At 47.4% G+C, this 17,856-nt stretch overlaps 1 protein-coding gene across 1 annotated transcript in view; it reads left to right on the top strand.

The window, feature by feature from the left end:
- Positions 1–819: 819 nt before the first annotated feature.
- Positions 820–17,856, top strand: part of FOXO1 (forkhead box O1) — a 79,340-nt gene continuing 62,303 nt past the window's right edge. Inside the window, 1 exon segment of the mRNA XM_090258592.1 lies at positions 820–1,850. Coding sequence (XP_090114718.1) covers positions 1,212–1,850 — 639 coding nt within the window. The 5' untranslated portion in view covers positions 820–1,211.

Raw genomic sequence — 17,856 nt, 5'->3', positions numbered from 1 at the left:
TCCGGGCCCTTTAGGTCAAGGACGGAGCGAGGGAACCCGGCTGGTGGCTGCTGGGCTGGGCGACTGGCCCCGGACTAGACCGAGCCGCCGAGGCTCAGCTAACGGGTGCGGAGGCGGCGGCGGCGGGAGGGCGCTGCACGCGCGGGCTTGACCGTCCGAGCCCCGGCGCCGGGGGGCGTGCGCGGCCCATGTGGGGCCGCAGGTCTTGACAAATCGCGAAGGAAAAAAAAAAAAAAAAACCAACCAAAACACAACCCCCCGGCAGCCCCACGTTTCTTTGCAAAGAAACCGTGGGTGGAGCTCAGAGCCGGGCGACTGAGCAGAATTCCGCGGGCCGCCTCCGCCCGGACGCCCACCCAGCGCCCCCGGAGCGCGGCGCGCACCCTCCCCGGGCCCCAGCCGGCTTGGCCCCGCGCGGAGCCCGGAGAGGAGGTGGGGGGAAAGCGAGCGACTCGTTCCCCCGGCGCTTCCCGAGTACTCCGCTCCGCTCCTCGGTAGTAAACAAAGTGTCGCCGCCGCCTCCACGCCGGCTTGCCTCCCGGCCATCACACGCTGGGAGGGCGAGACCCACAGAAGCGCGCGAGAATAACCAGAAAATAATAACAGACCCCAAAGGAGAGAGTGTGAAAGAGAAAAACACCCCGCTGCCCCCCACCCACCGCGGCCGCCTCCCGGTGCAAACCCGGCCCCCGCCCCGGCCGGCATCCATTGGCTGCCTCGGCGGCGGGGCCGCGCGCTCATTGGTCGCTGCAGCTGTCAGTCAGGGGCGGGCCGGCGCGCGCGCCGCTGCGGGCGGGGGGTGGCGGCAGATCCCGTAAGTCGGGCGGCCGCGTAGTAGCTGCCACCTCCGCTGCCGCAGCCGCATTCAACAGGCAGCAGCGCCGCGGTCGCGTCGCCGAGGAGAGCGAGCGGCCCGCGGGCCCTGTCATCAGGAGCGCGGGGCCGGTGCTGCCCGGGCCCGGCGACCCCGGCCTGTCGTCCCGTCGGTGCGGCGGACCCGGAGGAGTGTCGAGGTTGATGGACTCGTGAAGTTAAGTTCTGGGCTCGCGCTGCCACTTCGCCGCGTCGCCCTCCCGGTCTCCGGCCGCTTGCGGCACCGGCCTCGCTCCCAATCTCGGACCGGCGCTTCGCGCACCCTCCCCCTGGGCTCTCGGGGCCGCGCTCTACCCCTTCTCGGCTCTCCCGCGGCTGGGGGAGGGGCGGGGGTCACCATGGCCGAAGCGCCCCAGGTGGTGGAGATCGACCCGGACTTCGAGCCGCTGCCGCGGCCGCGATCGTGCACCTGGCCGCTGCCCAGGCCGGAGTTCAGCCAGTCCAACTCGGCCACCTCCAGCCCGGCGCCGTCGGGCGGCGCGGCCGGGAACCCCGATGCCGGCGCGGGCCTGCCCTCGGCGGCCGCTGTCAGCGCGGACTTCATGAGCAACTTGAGCCTGCTGGAGGAGAGCGGGGACTTCCCGCAGGCGCCCGGCTCCGTGGCGGCGGCCGCGGCGGCGGCGGTGGCGGCGGCAGCTGCGGCGGCGGCCGCCTCCGGGGGGCTGTGCGGGGACTTCCAGGGCCCGGAGGCGAGCTGCCTGCACCCGGCGCCGCCGCAGCCCCCGCCGCCCGGGCCGCTGTCGCAGCACCCGCCCGTGCCCCCTGCCGCTGCCGGGCCGCTCGCCGGGCAGCCGCGCAAGAGCAGCTCGTCCCGCCGCAACGCGTGGGGCAACCTGTCCTACGCCGATCTCATCACTAAGGCCATCGAGAGCTCGGCCGAGAAGCGGCTCACGCTGTCGCAGATCTACGAGTGGATGGTTAAGAGTGTGCCCTACTTCAAGGATAAGGGTGACAGCAACAGCTCGGCGGGCTGGAAGGTGAGTGGCCTCGGGGCGCACGGCCAGACAGGGCGCGGGGACCTCTGCCTGCCCTGAGGTCGCGGCGGGGCAGAGGAGGGGCGGCTGTGCGAGTGCGCTTGCCCCGAAAGCGCAGGGCTCGCGTGCAGAGAGCGGGCGAGAGCTGGCGGCTGTGGGCGGTGGGCTAGCCCGGGACCAGCCGCGGGGACGCAGGTAGAACTGGGTGCGCGCGCGCCAGTGAAAGTTGGAGTGGGACGGGGACTGAGTGCGTTTAAGGGAGTGAGAGAAGTACGCCGAGAAGTGGACACCAGAGAAGGCAGAAAAGTGCCCTAGGGACATCAGGGGGTTCGGTGGGAGCTCCTTTCTCCCCCACGGCCCGCGCGGATTTCTGCGGCTGCTCCCTGACCTCCAGAATCTGGGGGGTAAGGACGGCTCCTCTCCGACGGGCGGCGCGCGCGACCTCCCAGCTTGGACCGCACCGGGGAGCCGTTTCCGCCGCCCTGGGCCGGTCTGGGCGCCGCGAGGGGCAAAGGAGCCCCGCCAGCCGGGGACAGGGTTGCAGGTGGCGGGGATGGGCGCGAGCTAGCCTGTGGGGGTTGGCCGCGCAGTTTTTGGAGGCCAGTGTGTATTTTGCTTTGTTTTGATCTAATCCGAAGTGGACTTGAGCGGAGGGAACCGGGCGCGCCAAGCCCAAGGTAGCGCATCCGACACGTGCAACGGGGTGGCCTTCGCCTGCTGAGCGGTGGAGCCTGGCTGCGCAGGGCGAGCTGAAGTTCAAGTGTGACCCTCGGCGGGGGCGGAGGCGGGAGCTGACGACGGCGAGGGAGGGGCCGAGGGCGCAGGAAGCGAGCGCTTTAAAGGGCCAGCGCGGCTTTCCGCCCAGCCCGCGGGAGAGCGCGGCAGGCACTTGTCGGCGCACGGAAGTCCCCGCGCTCTTGGCCTCCTCGGAGGCCCCAGGCCTTCAATCAGCAGGGAGAGGCTACCCTGGGTACCTGGGCTGGGGAGCTGAGTACCTTCTCTCTCCTTTGCCTGCCCAGGGTTACTACCGAGCGCAGAGATGCAGGTCGGAGGGCCTCATCCTGACTATACAGCGTAATGGAAGATAATCAGTATCTTTACGTACAGCATAATCTTGAAGGCCAAGGCTGTTTTACACACACTGCCATTCCTGTGGTTACTGTGTGTCAGAAAGGTGAAGTTATTCGCATCGTGTTGAAGTTCTGGAGAAAAACAGGATTCTATTTTTCCAAAGTGTGTTTTGGAGTAGAGTTATCACTTGTAACTTAATTACTAGGCATCCATGCACTTTTATGAAGTGTTTCAGAAAGGCAGAGTGGGTCCTTAGTAGGTTTGCATTGCCTTTGTGAGTACGCGAAACACAGTTTATTCTTGTGTTATTGATTAATTATTGTATTGTTTTCCATACGAACCACTGTAAAGCTCCTTTAGCCCCACCCTGTATTCTTTTAAGTCACAAAGTCGGGATTGTCGCCAAATCCAGTCTTAACATTTGCTTAATTTACTTGCTCATCTGTCATCCTCCTTGAGCCATGATTAAAGTATTGGCCATTTTAAAAGTTGCTTTTGTTTTTGTTTTGCCATTTGGAGTACAGGGTGTACTTCCACCGCTCTTACACTCTTTTACATCCTTGGATATGGATACAATTTACTTAAGCTGCCTGGAGTGCCTGCCTTTCTTTAAAGGTAGAGAAAGGCAAACTTTTGCTAGGATTTTAGTTTTGCCTCTCCAGTGGTCTTAAGTCAGGTATTACCCGTCAACTAGGAACATAACTAACTTTTAAGATTTCGTGCTTAGTAAAGACATAGACAATAAAGCCATATCATCCCCCATTTTTTATTAGTCTTCTGATTTTTTTTTTTCACAAATGCAATTATAATTTTATTATTGTTTAAAATTTACTTAACAGAACTAGCAGGTCTGCTGTTAGGTTATCTGCCCAGACTTGGAGGCCCAGTGGCAGCATCCCCTAGAAATCTAGGGGAGCTTTTGGGGGGGGGCAAGCCACCGTTCTCAGGTGAGTAAATGTTTCAAGTGTAATCAGGAGTCAGTTGGTGCAAGTCAGATTAGAGCAAGTGCGTTTTCACTTTGAGTAAAAGGGTATTTTAAGAAGAAAAGAAAAGAAGAAGAAGAAGAAAAAACAGAAAACCATGAGGTGTTCTAACTCATAACTAGTCTTGTAGTTAGAGTTTTCTTACTTTTGAAAACCAAGTTTCACTGAGATCTGAAAGACCTCTCCTATTTTAAAGGTTCATAAAAGGGAGAAATTCGTTCTGAAATGCAAGTCAACCGAAGCTTAACTGTTTTAAGACTGTGAGGAGATGCTGCTTTGGAACACTTTTAAGTGCTTCCTGTGACTTACTCTACTGGGAATTAGAGTGAATCTTTAATTAAATGTAGTTTCTTGTGCTTCACTTCCTGTGGCCTGCCTGAGCCTTTGAAAGTCATTTGCATGGATGAGGTAGTTGGAAAGTTGTTAAAAAGCTCAAAAACTGCTAGTTCCTTAAATTCTGGTTGTGTTTTGGGGACATGCATTTTGTGTTTGTAGGGATGGTACCTTAAATCTGTTTTACACTTGTTTTAACACTGGCTAGAGTTCTCATGAGGTTACACACGCAGTAGAGGCTGAGGCTTTTGGAAAACCCGGGATATTTTAAACCATGAACAGTATTTATAAATAGTGAAACTTCATTTCCATGACCTGTTATTTTATTTTTTCCCCCACACATAGAAAGCTTTCTAGAGTTTGGGAAGTAGTGTTGTGAGTTCTGTCTCTCTCTCTCTCTCTCTCCCTCTCTTTTTTTTTTTTTTTTTGTCAATGGCAGTTTTGAGTTGACTCTTGTTTTCTGTTCTGATATTATCTGGAACACTTGGTTTAGGTTAAATGAATGTTTCCACATAGGACTCTCAACACATGTTAAAGAAAATTATTTTATTATAAAGTAACTCAGATCGTCTTTATTTTGGAATGAAATTTCTCTTGAATTTGGTCTGTGAATGGAGGGTACATTTCCTTGCATTTTATTTAAAAATTTGTATCTGTGTTGTAATTTGGCTGTATTTTGTTTTAAGCCGTATGTGAGTCATTTACAATAATTAGCCGCAGCGGTCCCCTGGCAGGAAGATGGCTGCCTTTTTGCTGCATTTGAACTAAAGAACCCCTGGAAGGACCAACTTCTAGTTTGTTCCTGAAATAACCTTCCAGGAAACCTTCCTTACTGTTGTGTGAAAGGTGCAATACGTGCATTTGAAAAGAGCTTGAGGAAAGAGATTAAAATTGGTTAATGGGATTATGCAGCCAAGTATATCTTATTTGCTAAGAGCTAAAAATTGTGTGGGACTGATGTGCACATGTCTTACGATGAGATTTTTTCACAAATTTAAAAAATAGATGCCAAGGATAAATATCTGGAGACTCATAAGAACTTTATTTCTTTAATTGACTATAGAGAGAGTGAGCAAAAGAACAAAAACAAAAAATACAACACATCAATTTCCACCAATTCATGCACTCATTGGTTTCTTGTATGTGCCCTGATCGGGAATTGAACCCACACCTTGGCCTATCAGGACGACGCTCTCTAACCAGTGGAGCTACCTGACCAGGGCAAGAACTTGACTTTTATTTTACCTATGTTTTTGTGGCAAATGGGGAGATTGGCAGGGCGGGTGGCTTCTATTTTTGAATGATACTGAACTTTTTAATTTATTTTTTAAGTGGCAAATATATTTGACTATTGGGAAGAAAGGTTTAAACATTTTCATGTAAACTTTAAAAAAGGTCCAAGTGTGTGGAGATCGTCCCAAAATTACTAAAAGGCTATCATGTTGGCAGTGGACACAAATATTGCTAGATATCATGCACCATAGAGGTATTCTAAGCAAACGTTTGAAATGAAGATGAGGGGAAATAATACTCAGTGGTTAGTTAGAATCCCCAGTTGGCTGGAAACCTTCTGACTGTCCTTGAGTTCTTCATTCCAAGTTCCTAATCTGCGATTCTGCATGACTTTCTAAGAGAGCAGCTGTCTGTATTTGCCTGGAATTTCTTTGGGAAGCCTGAACTATTTGTATTTTTCTGGAACACTCTGCCCTTGGAAACTACCCAGTACCCTGGCATCATGGGAATTTACTTGACTTTTTTTTTTTTTTTTTTTTGGTCTGAGTGGGCCATGACTTTGGTGCTTCCTGGAACCCTGTTGGAAAGGCTATAGAAACTCCATGGTGATCGGAGAGAGCAAAGGACTTTGCAAATGTATGGAGCATTATCAGTGAGCTCGGAGTGGATTCAGTCCTGCTTCCCTGAAGTTCAAGGTCTGCCTTGGCTTTCAGAGGAGCAACTGGCAGAGACTTGCCCAAACCCCTCGGGACCTCCCTTGGGCCAGATAACCACCTTTTTTCGGTGCCTACAAAATTCTGAAGTTGGTGTGGTTGTTCTCAAGTGTAAGACAGAGAGGACTAGGTGAACTTGGAAAAAAATGTTTCTTTTGGAGTGTAAGGGATGCAGGTTTGGATTGGAGGGGCTGTCCTGTATGGAAATGTCCTACAGCGGGAAGAATACCCTTCGCTAATCCCTCATAAGGACTAACAAGACTCGTGGGTCAGCAGAGAAGTTCTTTGCAGAGACTCACTCCTTGTTCCTTGTGGTCTTCTAAGGAACATATGAAATAAGATAATATAGTTTTGTGCATTGGTGGTTTCATATGGTTCAGCCTTTTAGAAAAATGCCTTTTTCACTTGACCCCAGTACCGTCCACCTGAGGTTCATCAAGCTACCTATGGGTTGAAGCAATCCAGATACTGAGTACTGGGTTGAGTTATCCTTGCCACTTGGAAGGAATTTGGGCGGCCTTCCTTTTTAAAATGTTCTTTTCACCTATCAGGTAGCTTTGCTATAAGCTGAAGAAAATAAAAAGAAGAAGTAGTTTTGGTGTTAAGCCAAATTAAGTTAGAAGGCTAAATCTGCAATACTTTTGCGGTTTATTATTGAGTGACTTTTCACTTCAGTGCATTACCTAAGGACATAAATTCGGCATATGTTCTTTATTTCAGGCTGTATTCATCGCAGAAAAAAATACAGGGAGACAGAGCCATGGGGTGAGCTTCCGTAATCCCGGATTCTGTGTTTCGGTGATTGCCGAAGCTTTGCTCTCGGTTGTCAGTAAATTACAAAGGCTGGCAAGGACTGCCTGAGTCTTCCCCCTCTCATTTTCTGTTGCCACCCTCTTTGTAGAAATATTTTCTTGTCTTGGACTCTGACATCATGCTGTCCTGATCCTCACTCTTCATTCTGGCTTCTCTACTTGGTTTGTTTACTCATGATTTTCCTTTTCCTGTGCTCAGTTATGAGTACAAGGTCTGACCAGAAGGTATCCAACCACGTAATATGAAAAACAGAGACATTTATTGAAGATGATACAAGATAAAGGAAACATTGTACACAGGACAATGACGCCTCAGTCCCCTTCAAGACAGGCACCTTGGGACCTCACAGAGTTCTCCCAGTAGCCATCAGCTGCCCCGTTGTATTTTCCTGAATTTCACCAGTGGTCTGAAATCTCTTACCTTTCAAAGGTGATTTTAGTTCTGGGAGAAGTCAGAAGTTGCAGGGACCCAAATCTGTGCTACATGTTAGGAGGGTTGAGTCACCTGGGTGATTTGATGTTTCACCAAAAAACTGCAGGAAATATGATGCATGAGCGGGTGCATTGCTGTGATGAAGCTGCCAATTGCCAGTTGCCAGAGCTGCGGCCTTCTGAGTCATCTGAATACCGAATAGTTTTTGCGGAGGAATGTTCAAGCTTAATGCAAATTTGATGCAGATTCGTTGCGTTACTTGCAACGGCCACACACATACACATGCTCACTCAGTGGCATCTACCACCCCTGCTGACTAGTACAGTGAGGTCGTCATTGTCCACGCATGTGCATTCCAGTCCCCTCTCCTTGGCTGCCGGGTTACATCCGTGTGGCACAATCCGTTCTCGTTATGTTAACGATGGCTGCACTTTCTTGGACAGACCCGTGTACCGCGTAAACAGTTGTTCTTTTTCTCTGGTTCTTTTCTAGATGACTTAGGCCTCCATTGTTTTATGTCTCTAGGTACCTACAGGCCGTACACGTCCCACTTTCCCCTCGGATCCAACGTGTCTAAACCCACATGTGCTCTATTTCCTTTCTCTCAGATGAGGTTCCTGTCTCGAGTTCCCGGGTTTGGTTAATGGTCTACTTAGCTCTCTCCCTAGTTTTCAAACCTGGATGTTCTCTTCAGTACTCCTCTTAGGTACTCATGTCCCCCAAGCTGCTAGCTCTTCCTTCTAGAACTTCCCGAGGCTTTCACATCCTCGTCTCTAGCCATTCATTCCCCTAGTGACCTCTTACGTCAGGCCCAGACCATCCTGTCCCCAGGATTTGGACCATCTGTTCTCCTGAGAATTCCACAAATTTTGTTTAGTCTTCAAGGCTCGAGTTAGTTCCACCAACTTTTATTCTTGGCTTGTGCTGGAAGGCATTTTTGCTTTCCCTGAGTGAGTGCCTGGTAAACTCTTAATTCATGCTTAATTTAACTCAAATGTCTGCATGTTTTAGCGTCTCCGTTATATTGTAAATATATGGTTGGGGGGAATGTTTTGCTTAAAATATGGGCCTTTTGTGTTTCAGCTTCCTCTTTTCCAGATGATCATAATCTATATTATGCGAGAATAACTTTATTAATAAAACTAAGGCACAGTGGTTATGTTATTTTCAAGAGATGATCAAAGCAGTTTTTCCCATTTGTTCAATGATTATGGCATGTAAGATGTACTAGATGGCCTTGAATGATAGACAAATTCAAACTTGGATCTTCAGGAAGATTAGGTGTGACATGTAAGTAATTATGATACGTGGTAGAAAGGGTTAAGTGCCTTTGAGAAAAATGGAGTTCATCACTGGGGTGGGCCTTGAAAATGGGGTGCTACTCTCCCAGGATTTCATTATAAATTTTTCATGTGTTTAGCAAGGTTGAAAGAATTGTACATTGAACACCCATGTACCTGCCTTCTAGTTTTGCTACTGCCATTATGTTAAACTTGCTTTGTTGTGTGTCTGTCTGTGGGTACATCCATCTTTTTGTCCTTCAGTCCATCGTATTTTTTAAATTTATTTTTGGAATGATGGCCTGGCCTTCATGAAGACATGAAAACAGGGGAAGTGTCAGTGACTCTGAGTGATGGACACATGAAATGCAGAGAGTGTGAAAAATGTAGGAAGGAGACGCTTCTCAGACTGAACTTGGACTTTATTATGAAAGTAATAATTGGTTATGAGATCAAATTTTTCTGTGAAATTGTGTCTTTGTTTTTGTAATACAAGAAATTATAAAATAGGATAACATTTTTAGTTTTTTTAAGTGCAGCTTTTTAGAAACATGTGCCTGTGTAAATATAGAGACCCATGGAATGCAATTTAAGGCCAGTAGTATACTGCATTTTTTTTTTTTTTAAATCCTCACCCGAGGATGTGTTTTTTATTGATTTTAGAGAGAGAGGAAGTGTGTGTGGGGAGTGGGTGGGCGGGGAGACAGAGACATCGATGTGACAGAGAAACATCGATTGGTTGCCTCCTATAGGTGTCCCGATGGGGATCTAATGGGAAACCTAGCTACGTGCCCCGACCAGGGATTGAACCTGCCACCTTCTGGTTATGGGCTCAGTTTCAACCAATTGAGCAACCCAGCCAAGGAATACGGCATTTAAAATTTTTTTTATTTTTCAATTACAGTTTACATTCAATATTATTTGGTAGTTTACTGCATTTGATATAAAACTGACATACAGAATTCGGTACTACCCGAAACAGACTACATCACTGACTTAATAGGAATAGTAGGCATTTACACAATATTTAGCTTTTTGGTTGGTCTGTTCTTTAAAATTAACTTTCATGCCCTAGGAGCAGAGTGATTCACACAAAGAAATATCACTACTGAACCTAATTCTTCTTTTTTTAAAATGAGGATTTCTGAAGTTGAAGTTAGCAGTCTTTAAATATACTCGGGGCAATTGTGAAAGAAAGCTGGTGTGTCGGCTTAAAAGTGTGCTTTAAAATTGAAATATCAGTTTTAAGATTGCATCAGCTAACTGTTAGATATCCTTGCTATAATAGATCTCTATCCACTAACCCAAGTCCAGGAATAGAGAAGATTAAAATGAGATGCTGCAGCAGGTCCAGGGGAGGTTAGATTTGGGGAGGCCGAACCCCAGATTAATGCCAAGCAGACAGACATAACTGAATGTATTCAGAAGACTTGACGTGATTGGCTTATAGTGATCCCAAAGGGTTATGCAATCAAAACTGTATTGTGGCCTAGCAGGAGGCATAATTCAGATTTATTTAAACTTGTTGGCCATTTTGGAAATGATAAGCCTTGAAGAAATGTGGAAAGCTATTCCACTATTATGTTTATGCCTGTAGTGGCAGACTGCAGACCCTGAGGCTGCCGCCGTACAGAGTACAGAGATTCTTTGACACCTAAAATGAAAATAGTTTTCTATTGTGATTAATCTCCCCCCCTCCCCACCCAGATGATATTTAATGACAGTGGCAGTCTTTGTGTGGCTTAGTTACAGAACTGATCTTAATGCTAAAGACCCCATGAACTTAATGACTAGGAAGATGCTTATTAAAGCAAAACTGGGGGTGGGGGTGGGATTTGATGAAGCATCAGAGTTGAGGGGAAAAAATGTTCTGTTTACAAGCATGATCCTGAAGTCGTTACAGTTACCTTGACCCTGCTGGTGAGGGGCCTCATTATGGGTTTGCTGACTTAAAACATTTGAAAGTAGCTAGAACCTGGCCTCAGGAAGCGGAGGGGACCTCAGTGGTTGCGTTTTGTAACTGCAGTAAAAAGAAAGAAAAAAAAAAAAGGTCCCAAAGAGCAGGATGGTGGCCCCTCTGAGTCTCACCTGGACGCCAGCCAGGAGAGGAGGAGGAAGAGAACCCTTAGGGTTATGTGGGCCCTGAAGAAAGAGCTTGCCAGCAGCTCGTGACTTCCCCAATAGTTACCTGAGGCCTGGAGGCACTTAGTTTTTCCTCCTGGGCACCCCCCACCCCACCCCACCCCAATTCGTTTTCCATTTTTAATCTAGAAAATGGGTGGCCTTTCTCCAGCAGGACCAGGCTGTAAAGCCTGTGAGGCGGATGGAGGGAAGATCTAGCCTGCCTGAGAAATCCCTGCAGGCAGAAGGGAGGGAGGGAGGGTCCTTATCTTTGCCCAGGTGCCCCCTTCATTTTGCATCTGAGAAGAAATACATTTGGATCTCAAATCTAATTTGGAGAGATAAATTATAATTGGATTAAGCAATTCCCAGGTTCGTAAATATTGTGCCCTTCAAAGCTTGAAAACAAAGCAACCATGTAAGTATTTGCGAAAGGTGTCTACAGGGGACTGTCAGACACCTCAGACCAGTTGCTGGGAAGCAGGTCAGACTAAATGGTTTGCGTAAGGTTTAGCTAGAGACTTTGATGGCGCCACGTTCCGGAAGCAGTGACCGTCCACCGTGATTTTTAGTGTACTGTTTTGTCCGGAAAGGGATATTTTTCCGCTCTTCTCAGATAACCTGAAGTGTAGGATTGCGGGAAGATAAATGCATCAGGACAGGTGCATTCACTCACCACAGTTGGCGTCTTCGGTGATGTAGTTTCTTGTCTCTGTGAGGCTTAATTTGCAGAATCGCTGAATTTGTCACACCAGCCGGTTCAGGGTCAGGTTCCAGCCAGCGGGTCTGTAGTTTGAATAGAGGAGACACCCGGCTTCTGTTAGGCGGGTATTACGTCACCTGTCTGCAGCCGGGGACCTCCTCCTCTGCAGGGTGCCGCGGGAGAGGGAGCAGGGGGTGTCCTGCAGAACTTGTAACTATCACCTGCGGGTGATGGCGTGCTCAGCACCCAGGCGGGCGCCTCTCTCTGACCCTTTGCGCAGCCTTTTCTCTGGGTGGGTTGATCTGCATGCCAGCCCGAAATCGGCATGCAATGAATGTGAAAGCGTCCCTGGATCACCCTATTTTTATGTAATCTCTGACCAAACTGTCCTTGCTCCGTGAGGATGTAACTTTCTCTGGAGTGGCTGGTGATATTTGCATACATTGGATGTGAAAGATTCCTATACTCATTCTCTTTAGTTACCTGTGTGTCCAAGGTGGTTTCTTGAGCCATTTTAGAATTCTTGAAATAGAATTAATGTAGTGCCTAGATTTCTGTTTACTTTTATATTATATATAATAATTACATCAACACATTTATATGGATTTGTATTAACATGCAGACTTTGAGGTTATGATAAATAACACAGTATTTGATGGCTTTTCATTTTAGATGAGGCCACCAAAATAGTTTTTATGGCTATTGGGTTGGCCAGAAAGTTTGTTGGCCTTTTTCCGTACAATGGCTCCAGTAGCGCTTAGTTGTCGTTAACTTCATTCCAAACAACTTTGTTAGACTGTATCGTGACAGCTGCCTTATCAGCGTGCATTAAAAAGAAAAAAAGAACAACCTATCGAAATTGGTGAATTTCTGTGCAGCCTTTTTAATATTGAAGGTGGAAAAAAATAAGCAACATTTTTGGCATATTATGCTTTATTACTTCAAGAAAGGTAAAAACACAATTGAAACGCAAAAGATCTGTGCAGGATATGGAGAAGGTGCTGTGACTGATCAAATGTGTCAGAAGTGGTTTGTGACATTTCTTGGTACTGTTGACATTTAGGCCAAATAATTCTCTGCTGTGGGGCTGCCTTATGCATTGAAAGATGTTTAGCAGCCCCCTGGCCTCTGCCCACTAGAAGCCCATAGTGGGAGGTAGCGGACAGACTCAAAGTATCAAAAGCAATAAAGTTATTGGTGAAAATGGAAAATGTCTATTATTTTACGGAAAAAAAGTAAATGGACTTTTTGGCCAACCCAATATATTTCTCTTCTGAAGTACTTGGGATGGATTAAAAATCAATAGTAAGGAAGTTACTTAGGGTTAAACACTTCTGCGATGAGGTGTGTCTTGCTGCCATTCACACCACCTTTGCTGCTGTTTTGGTCCCTAACGGCTCCTGTCCTGCTGTGGTCACGCTGCTCTGTAGCAGTCCTGTAATACCATAGTCCAGTATCACTGGGGTGCTTCTTTAAGGGGCTATATATTTCTCGAATTGCCACTTTAACACCTTTGATAATGACTGAGGGCATACTAAAGAAAACAGGGAGAAGCACAGTGGAATCCGGGTGATTAAATTCAGAGTTTAAAACTGTGGTTGTCCCCAACTTCAAGAATCTCCCTGCCCACATTTGGGTGTTGGAGGGCTTGTCCCCCCCACCGCCCGTCCATCACTGCCAGTCACTGCGCTTTCAGAAGGTGGCCCTTGTTTGTGATCTGATTCCTCACGGTGGTGGCTAACTCACGAGCCGCTGTTTTCAAAGCCATCTGTTCATTTCAGCTGAGTTTCAAGTCGTTTGATAGGTACTGTGGATATGAAAGTGTGTGCCATTGCATTTCTTAGTGTGCTTTCTCTGTTTTCAGCTAAAGGTGGGGGATGTGGGGGATGTGGAGTCAGATGGAGAGAATTACACATTGATCACAGATGGAGCCCTTATTTATGCCGAGTACTTTTTCTCCACAAACTCTGGGCCGGTGAATGGTGGACGTTAATTCCATGTGATGTATGCCATATACATTGTCTAAGAAAGTTTTTAAAAATAATTCTTGTGCCAGGTGATCGCACTGAACAATGTAAGTGATCTTGGGTTATATCAGATGTTGAGCGTCTTCATGCAAAGATCCTACTTAATTTCTTTTGTGATGAAATTGTGGAGTCACTTTAATGAAAGACAAGCTGTTTGTTAATGGCCATCGCTTCTCGACTAACCAGGACTTCCACCTGTGTTTATATAAAGGGCAAGAAGAGGAAAGGAAAACACATTAAATCACGGAAGTCTTGAGCTGAGCTCTATTCTAGTTCGATTGACAACTCAGGGCCTCCAATTAAGCCTCATTTACACTCCCCGCCCTCATTTGAGGCTGGGAGGAAAAAGTAATGAAGTGCGGGGGATAAAATTAAAATTTAAAACATTTCACAGTCTTAAGGTGATGAATGCATCTGAGGGATTCCTTTCGTGACTAAATTCTTTGCGATCCTTCGCTATGAATACGGCCCTCACCCCCTTTATTAGGCCTTTTCTGTCCGATTCAGGGACTCACTTAAAAAGTGATGTTGCATTTTATCAAGCAAACTGTAACCTGCTTTCTGCACAAAGGCTCAGTGCTCCTCGTGCGGCGTCCCTGCTCCCCAGGGTGCTAGCTCGTTACTGTGGCCTGAAACAAGTTAGCAGCCACCTTCCTGAAGGACAGCATGCGATGATCTCACGGATGCGAGCATAATGACTTGTTAGACCACATTTATTGTGCAAATGAACTTGAATGTCAGGAGGACAGCATACCTATGCAGGCTTCTTAAAAACTTGTGAATTTACTGCGTCTTCCATGTTTTTTATTAGGTGATAGCTTTTGAATTTGTAGGGTCTTATTCTAGCTATAAATACGTTAATAGTATTTTTTGCCAAATATGGGGCATGGCCTTTGACATCTTGCTTGGCTGTGCCTGGGAATTTGACAGCCTTCAGTTTAAGTGGAATTCCCTTGCTTTGTTTCCTGTGACCGCATGGGGAATACACGTTTGGCTGTGTCCCCCAGCGGTGGGGGAGGACAGGAAATAAGTGGGATTGGGACACACCAAGAGGGCATTAGTTATTTCTGCTGGGTGTGGCTTTGCTGGCACGCTCTCTGTAAGAGTCAGCCTACAAAAGCAGTGCAGAATACTCAGAAAATGCTAAAATAATTAGCTTTGTTTTCTTTGGTCCGGACTTACTCTTTGGCCAGTTGACGTTTTAGGGCTTTTGAACTGTTTTGTATGTAAGCACATGGGGTAGAAAGGACGAAACACCCTGTGCCATCTTTTGCGATGCGTTTACCTTCCCGAGTGTGCCGGCAGCAGCAGAGAAGGCTGCAGACGGGCCTGCCTGCTCCTCTCCTGCCACGGGGCAGAGGATCTTGCTGTTACTGACTAAAAGTTTACACCTGGGATTCCGTTGCCTAAATCTAATCGGAACCGCTATCAAAAATTATCCCTTTTGAATTGCCTAATATTTGCTGTAGAGTGAAATCTTGAAGCCAGATTTTTATAATATTTCCTTTTCAAATGTTACAGAAGTCAGTATTTGCTTTAAACAAAAAACGATGACCCCCCCCCCCCCATAGACTTGCTTTCTGTTCATTAGCGTTTGCATTTTCCATGTAAGGCTAATACCCAGGGTACATTAGTTAACAATGTGGTCTTATCTGCCCTGTTCTCAGTTACCCACTAAATGAAGAACACCACGTGTAGCCTTCCAAGCCTTTGAGGGCGCACATCTAAGTGCCTCCTGTTACAAAGGCACTTACTGTTGCTCATCTTGTATGCCCTTCCCTGCTTCTCAACTCCTCCTTCGCTTTTTCCTCTTCACTTTTAGCCCCCGATTTAAGATACTTGATTTGCATGCATTTCTCCCACCCGCTAATATGAACCAGTTGAGGCGTTTCATTGCAGGCCACGGCTAGTTCCTGGTGTGCCCTGCTCTTACCCCGACAGCCCTGCTGTGTTTACTGCTGCCGCTGGGAGTGGCCGCTGATCCCTTTTGAAACTATTTAGAAGTGGAAGATTTACTGTCTGAGAAGTTGTCTGTATAGGACTTACCTTAAAGTATTGGCATTCCCCTTTATTTCCTAGTTCTTGGGTTTTGGCACAGAAGTTTATTGGTGTAATAGAAGGTATGAAGAGTTGTGGAGTCTTGGAACAAATCTGAAAACTGCCACCTGCTACAGCAACCATTTGGAGGTTTTGCGGATCCACTACCTCTCACCCCACGAGAAGTTTATTTCTATATTGAGCCTGTCTGTTCACCTGTTAGTCCTTCCCTCCCGCAGTCCCAGCTTGCTTCCGGTTCTGGCTTTGGGAGCTGCTGTGGATTAGCTTATTTGCCCTTCAGTTGCTCAAAGCCAATGCCCATCATTATTCTTCTCCCTGGTAAGCAGACCCAACTTCTTTTTTTCTCTCTCTCATCGTAACTCGAGGACATTTCTCTTCATTGCTCTTAGAGAGAGGAAGGTGGGGAGAGAGAGACAGAGACAGACAGACAGACAGACATCGATTGGCTGTCCTCTTGTATGTGCCCTGACTGGGGATCGAACCTGCAACCTGGGTATGTGTCCTGACCAGGAACCAACCTGCGGGGCCTTTCAGTGTACGAGACCATGCTCCCACGAGCTGAGCTACACACGCCAGGGCCCAGTTCTGACTTCTTAATGAGACCCTCAGAGGTCTGAACCCGGAACCTCACAGCAGGTCTTCTGTTGTGAATGGAGAATAGCCAGGGAAGCACACAGCAGGGGTGGCCGTGCCTTGTCCAGGGACAGGATGCTGCTGGGAGGGTGGCTTCAGAAAGCCCATGCTAGCTTCTGGATGGTGTCACCCTTTGACATAGATCTGTAATTTTGCAGTAAATAGTGGGAGTCCTGGGTTCAGTTTCTAGATTGGTTACCTGATAATTCATGTTTAGAGAAGTCACATCCCTGCTGTACTAGCTTCTTCATCTGTAAAATGGGGTCAGTGATACCACTGGGAAGTACTTGTAGGGCAAGTTGAGGTGCTCAGAGCAGGGAGCTATGTGATTATGCCATAATATATGCGGTCTCTCCAGAAGGTATCCAGCTATGTAATAGGAAAACAAGAGAAGAAAATACAAGACACAAGAACATTGTAAACAGGACAATGACGCCTCAGTCCCCTTCAGTGTAGGCACTGTGGGACCTCACACAGTTCTCCCAGTCGCCATCAGCTGCCCCGTCGTATTTTCCTGGATCTCATTGACGGTCTGAAATCTCTTCCCTTTCAAAGGTGACTTTAGTTTTGGGAAAAGCCATAAGTTGCAGGGCACCACTGGGCTGGAGGAGACTGAGTCACCTGGGTGATTTGATGTTTCACCAAAAAACTCTGCCTGAGCCGTGACGCATGAGTGGGTGCATTGTGAGGCGCTGCCAATCACCAGGTGTGCAGAACTGCGGCTTCTGAGTCATCTGGATACAGTACTTTCAGTGGGGGAGTGTTCAGGCTTAACAGTAAATGGGATGCAGATTCGTTGCTCTGCTCACTCAGTCATTCTGGATGTGACGGCCACACAGCACACATGCTCACTGAATGGTGTCTACTGCCCCCACTGACTAGTACAGTGAAGTCGCCACTGTTCACACACGCGCATTCCAGTCCGCTCTCCTTGGCTGCCAGGTCACATTGATGCTGTACAAACCATCTCGTTCCATTAACAATGGCTGTACTTTTTCTAGACAGACCTCTTAGGTTCTAGCATTAGCCAGTGCTAAATACTTGGGCTTAAATACTCGGACTTAATAGTTGGGACTTTGGAGCTTTCGTTTTTTGCTTATGTTCTTGATTACATGGGCTACTTTTAGATAAAAAACACAGAGAACCAAAGAAAGAGCTAAAACACGGAACTAGACCTAACTTTCCTACTAATTCGGCAGCAGGTTTGATAAGAACATTCTGGAAGACTTGTCTTTTGTTTTGGAAGAACCTCTGATGATGAGGAAAAATACCTGGCAGTGTGAAAAAGCAGAATATAAAACTGTGTGTGAAATGAATGTCTTTTTGAAATGAAAATGAAGTCTGTGGTTTTCTATCCTTCCCTCCTTGAGAGGATGTTGGGTTCAAGCAAGTGTTGATTAGTTATACTGTTAAAGGGAGGAGAAGAGGGCTGAGGTTGGACTTTATACCCTCTAAGGTGAATACCATCACTACCCCCATTTCTTACAGGAGGAAACTGAGACACAGTTAAATAATTTGCTCACAGGAAGTGGCAGAACTCCAAGATGCCAGTGGGTTTTTGTTGTAGATCTCAGACCCTTAACTTCTTCACTTTGTTACATCAGGGAGA

The sequence above is a fragment of the Furipterus horrens genome, unplaced genomic scaffold, assembly GCF_987537825.1.
Source record: "Furipterus horrens unplaced genomic scaffold, mFurHor1.1.pri manual_scaffold_12, whole genome shotgun sequence".
Taxonomy (NCBI): domain Eukaryota; kingdom Metazoa; phylum Chordata; class Mammalia; order Chiroptera; family Furipteridae; genus Furipterus; species Furipterus horrens.
Note: the sequence above shows the minus strand (reverse complement) of the source record. Positions and strands in the feature narration are given on the sequence as shown.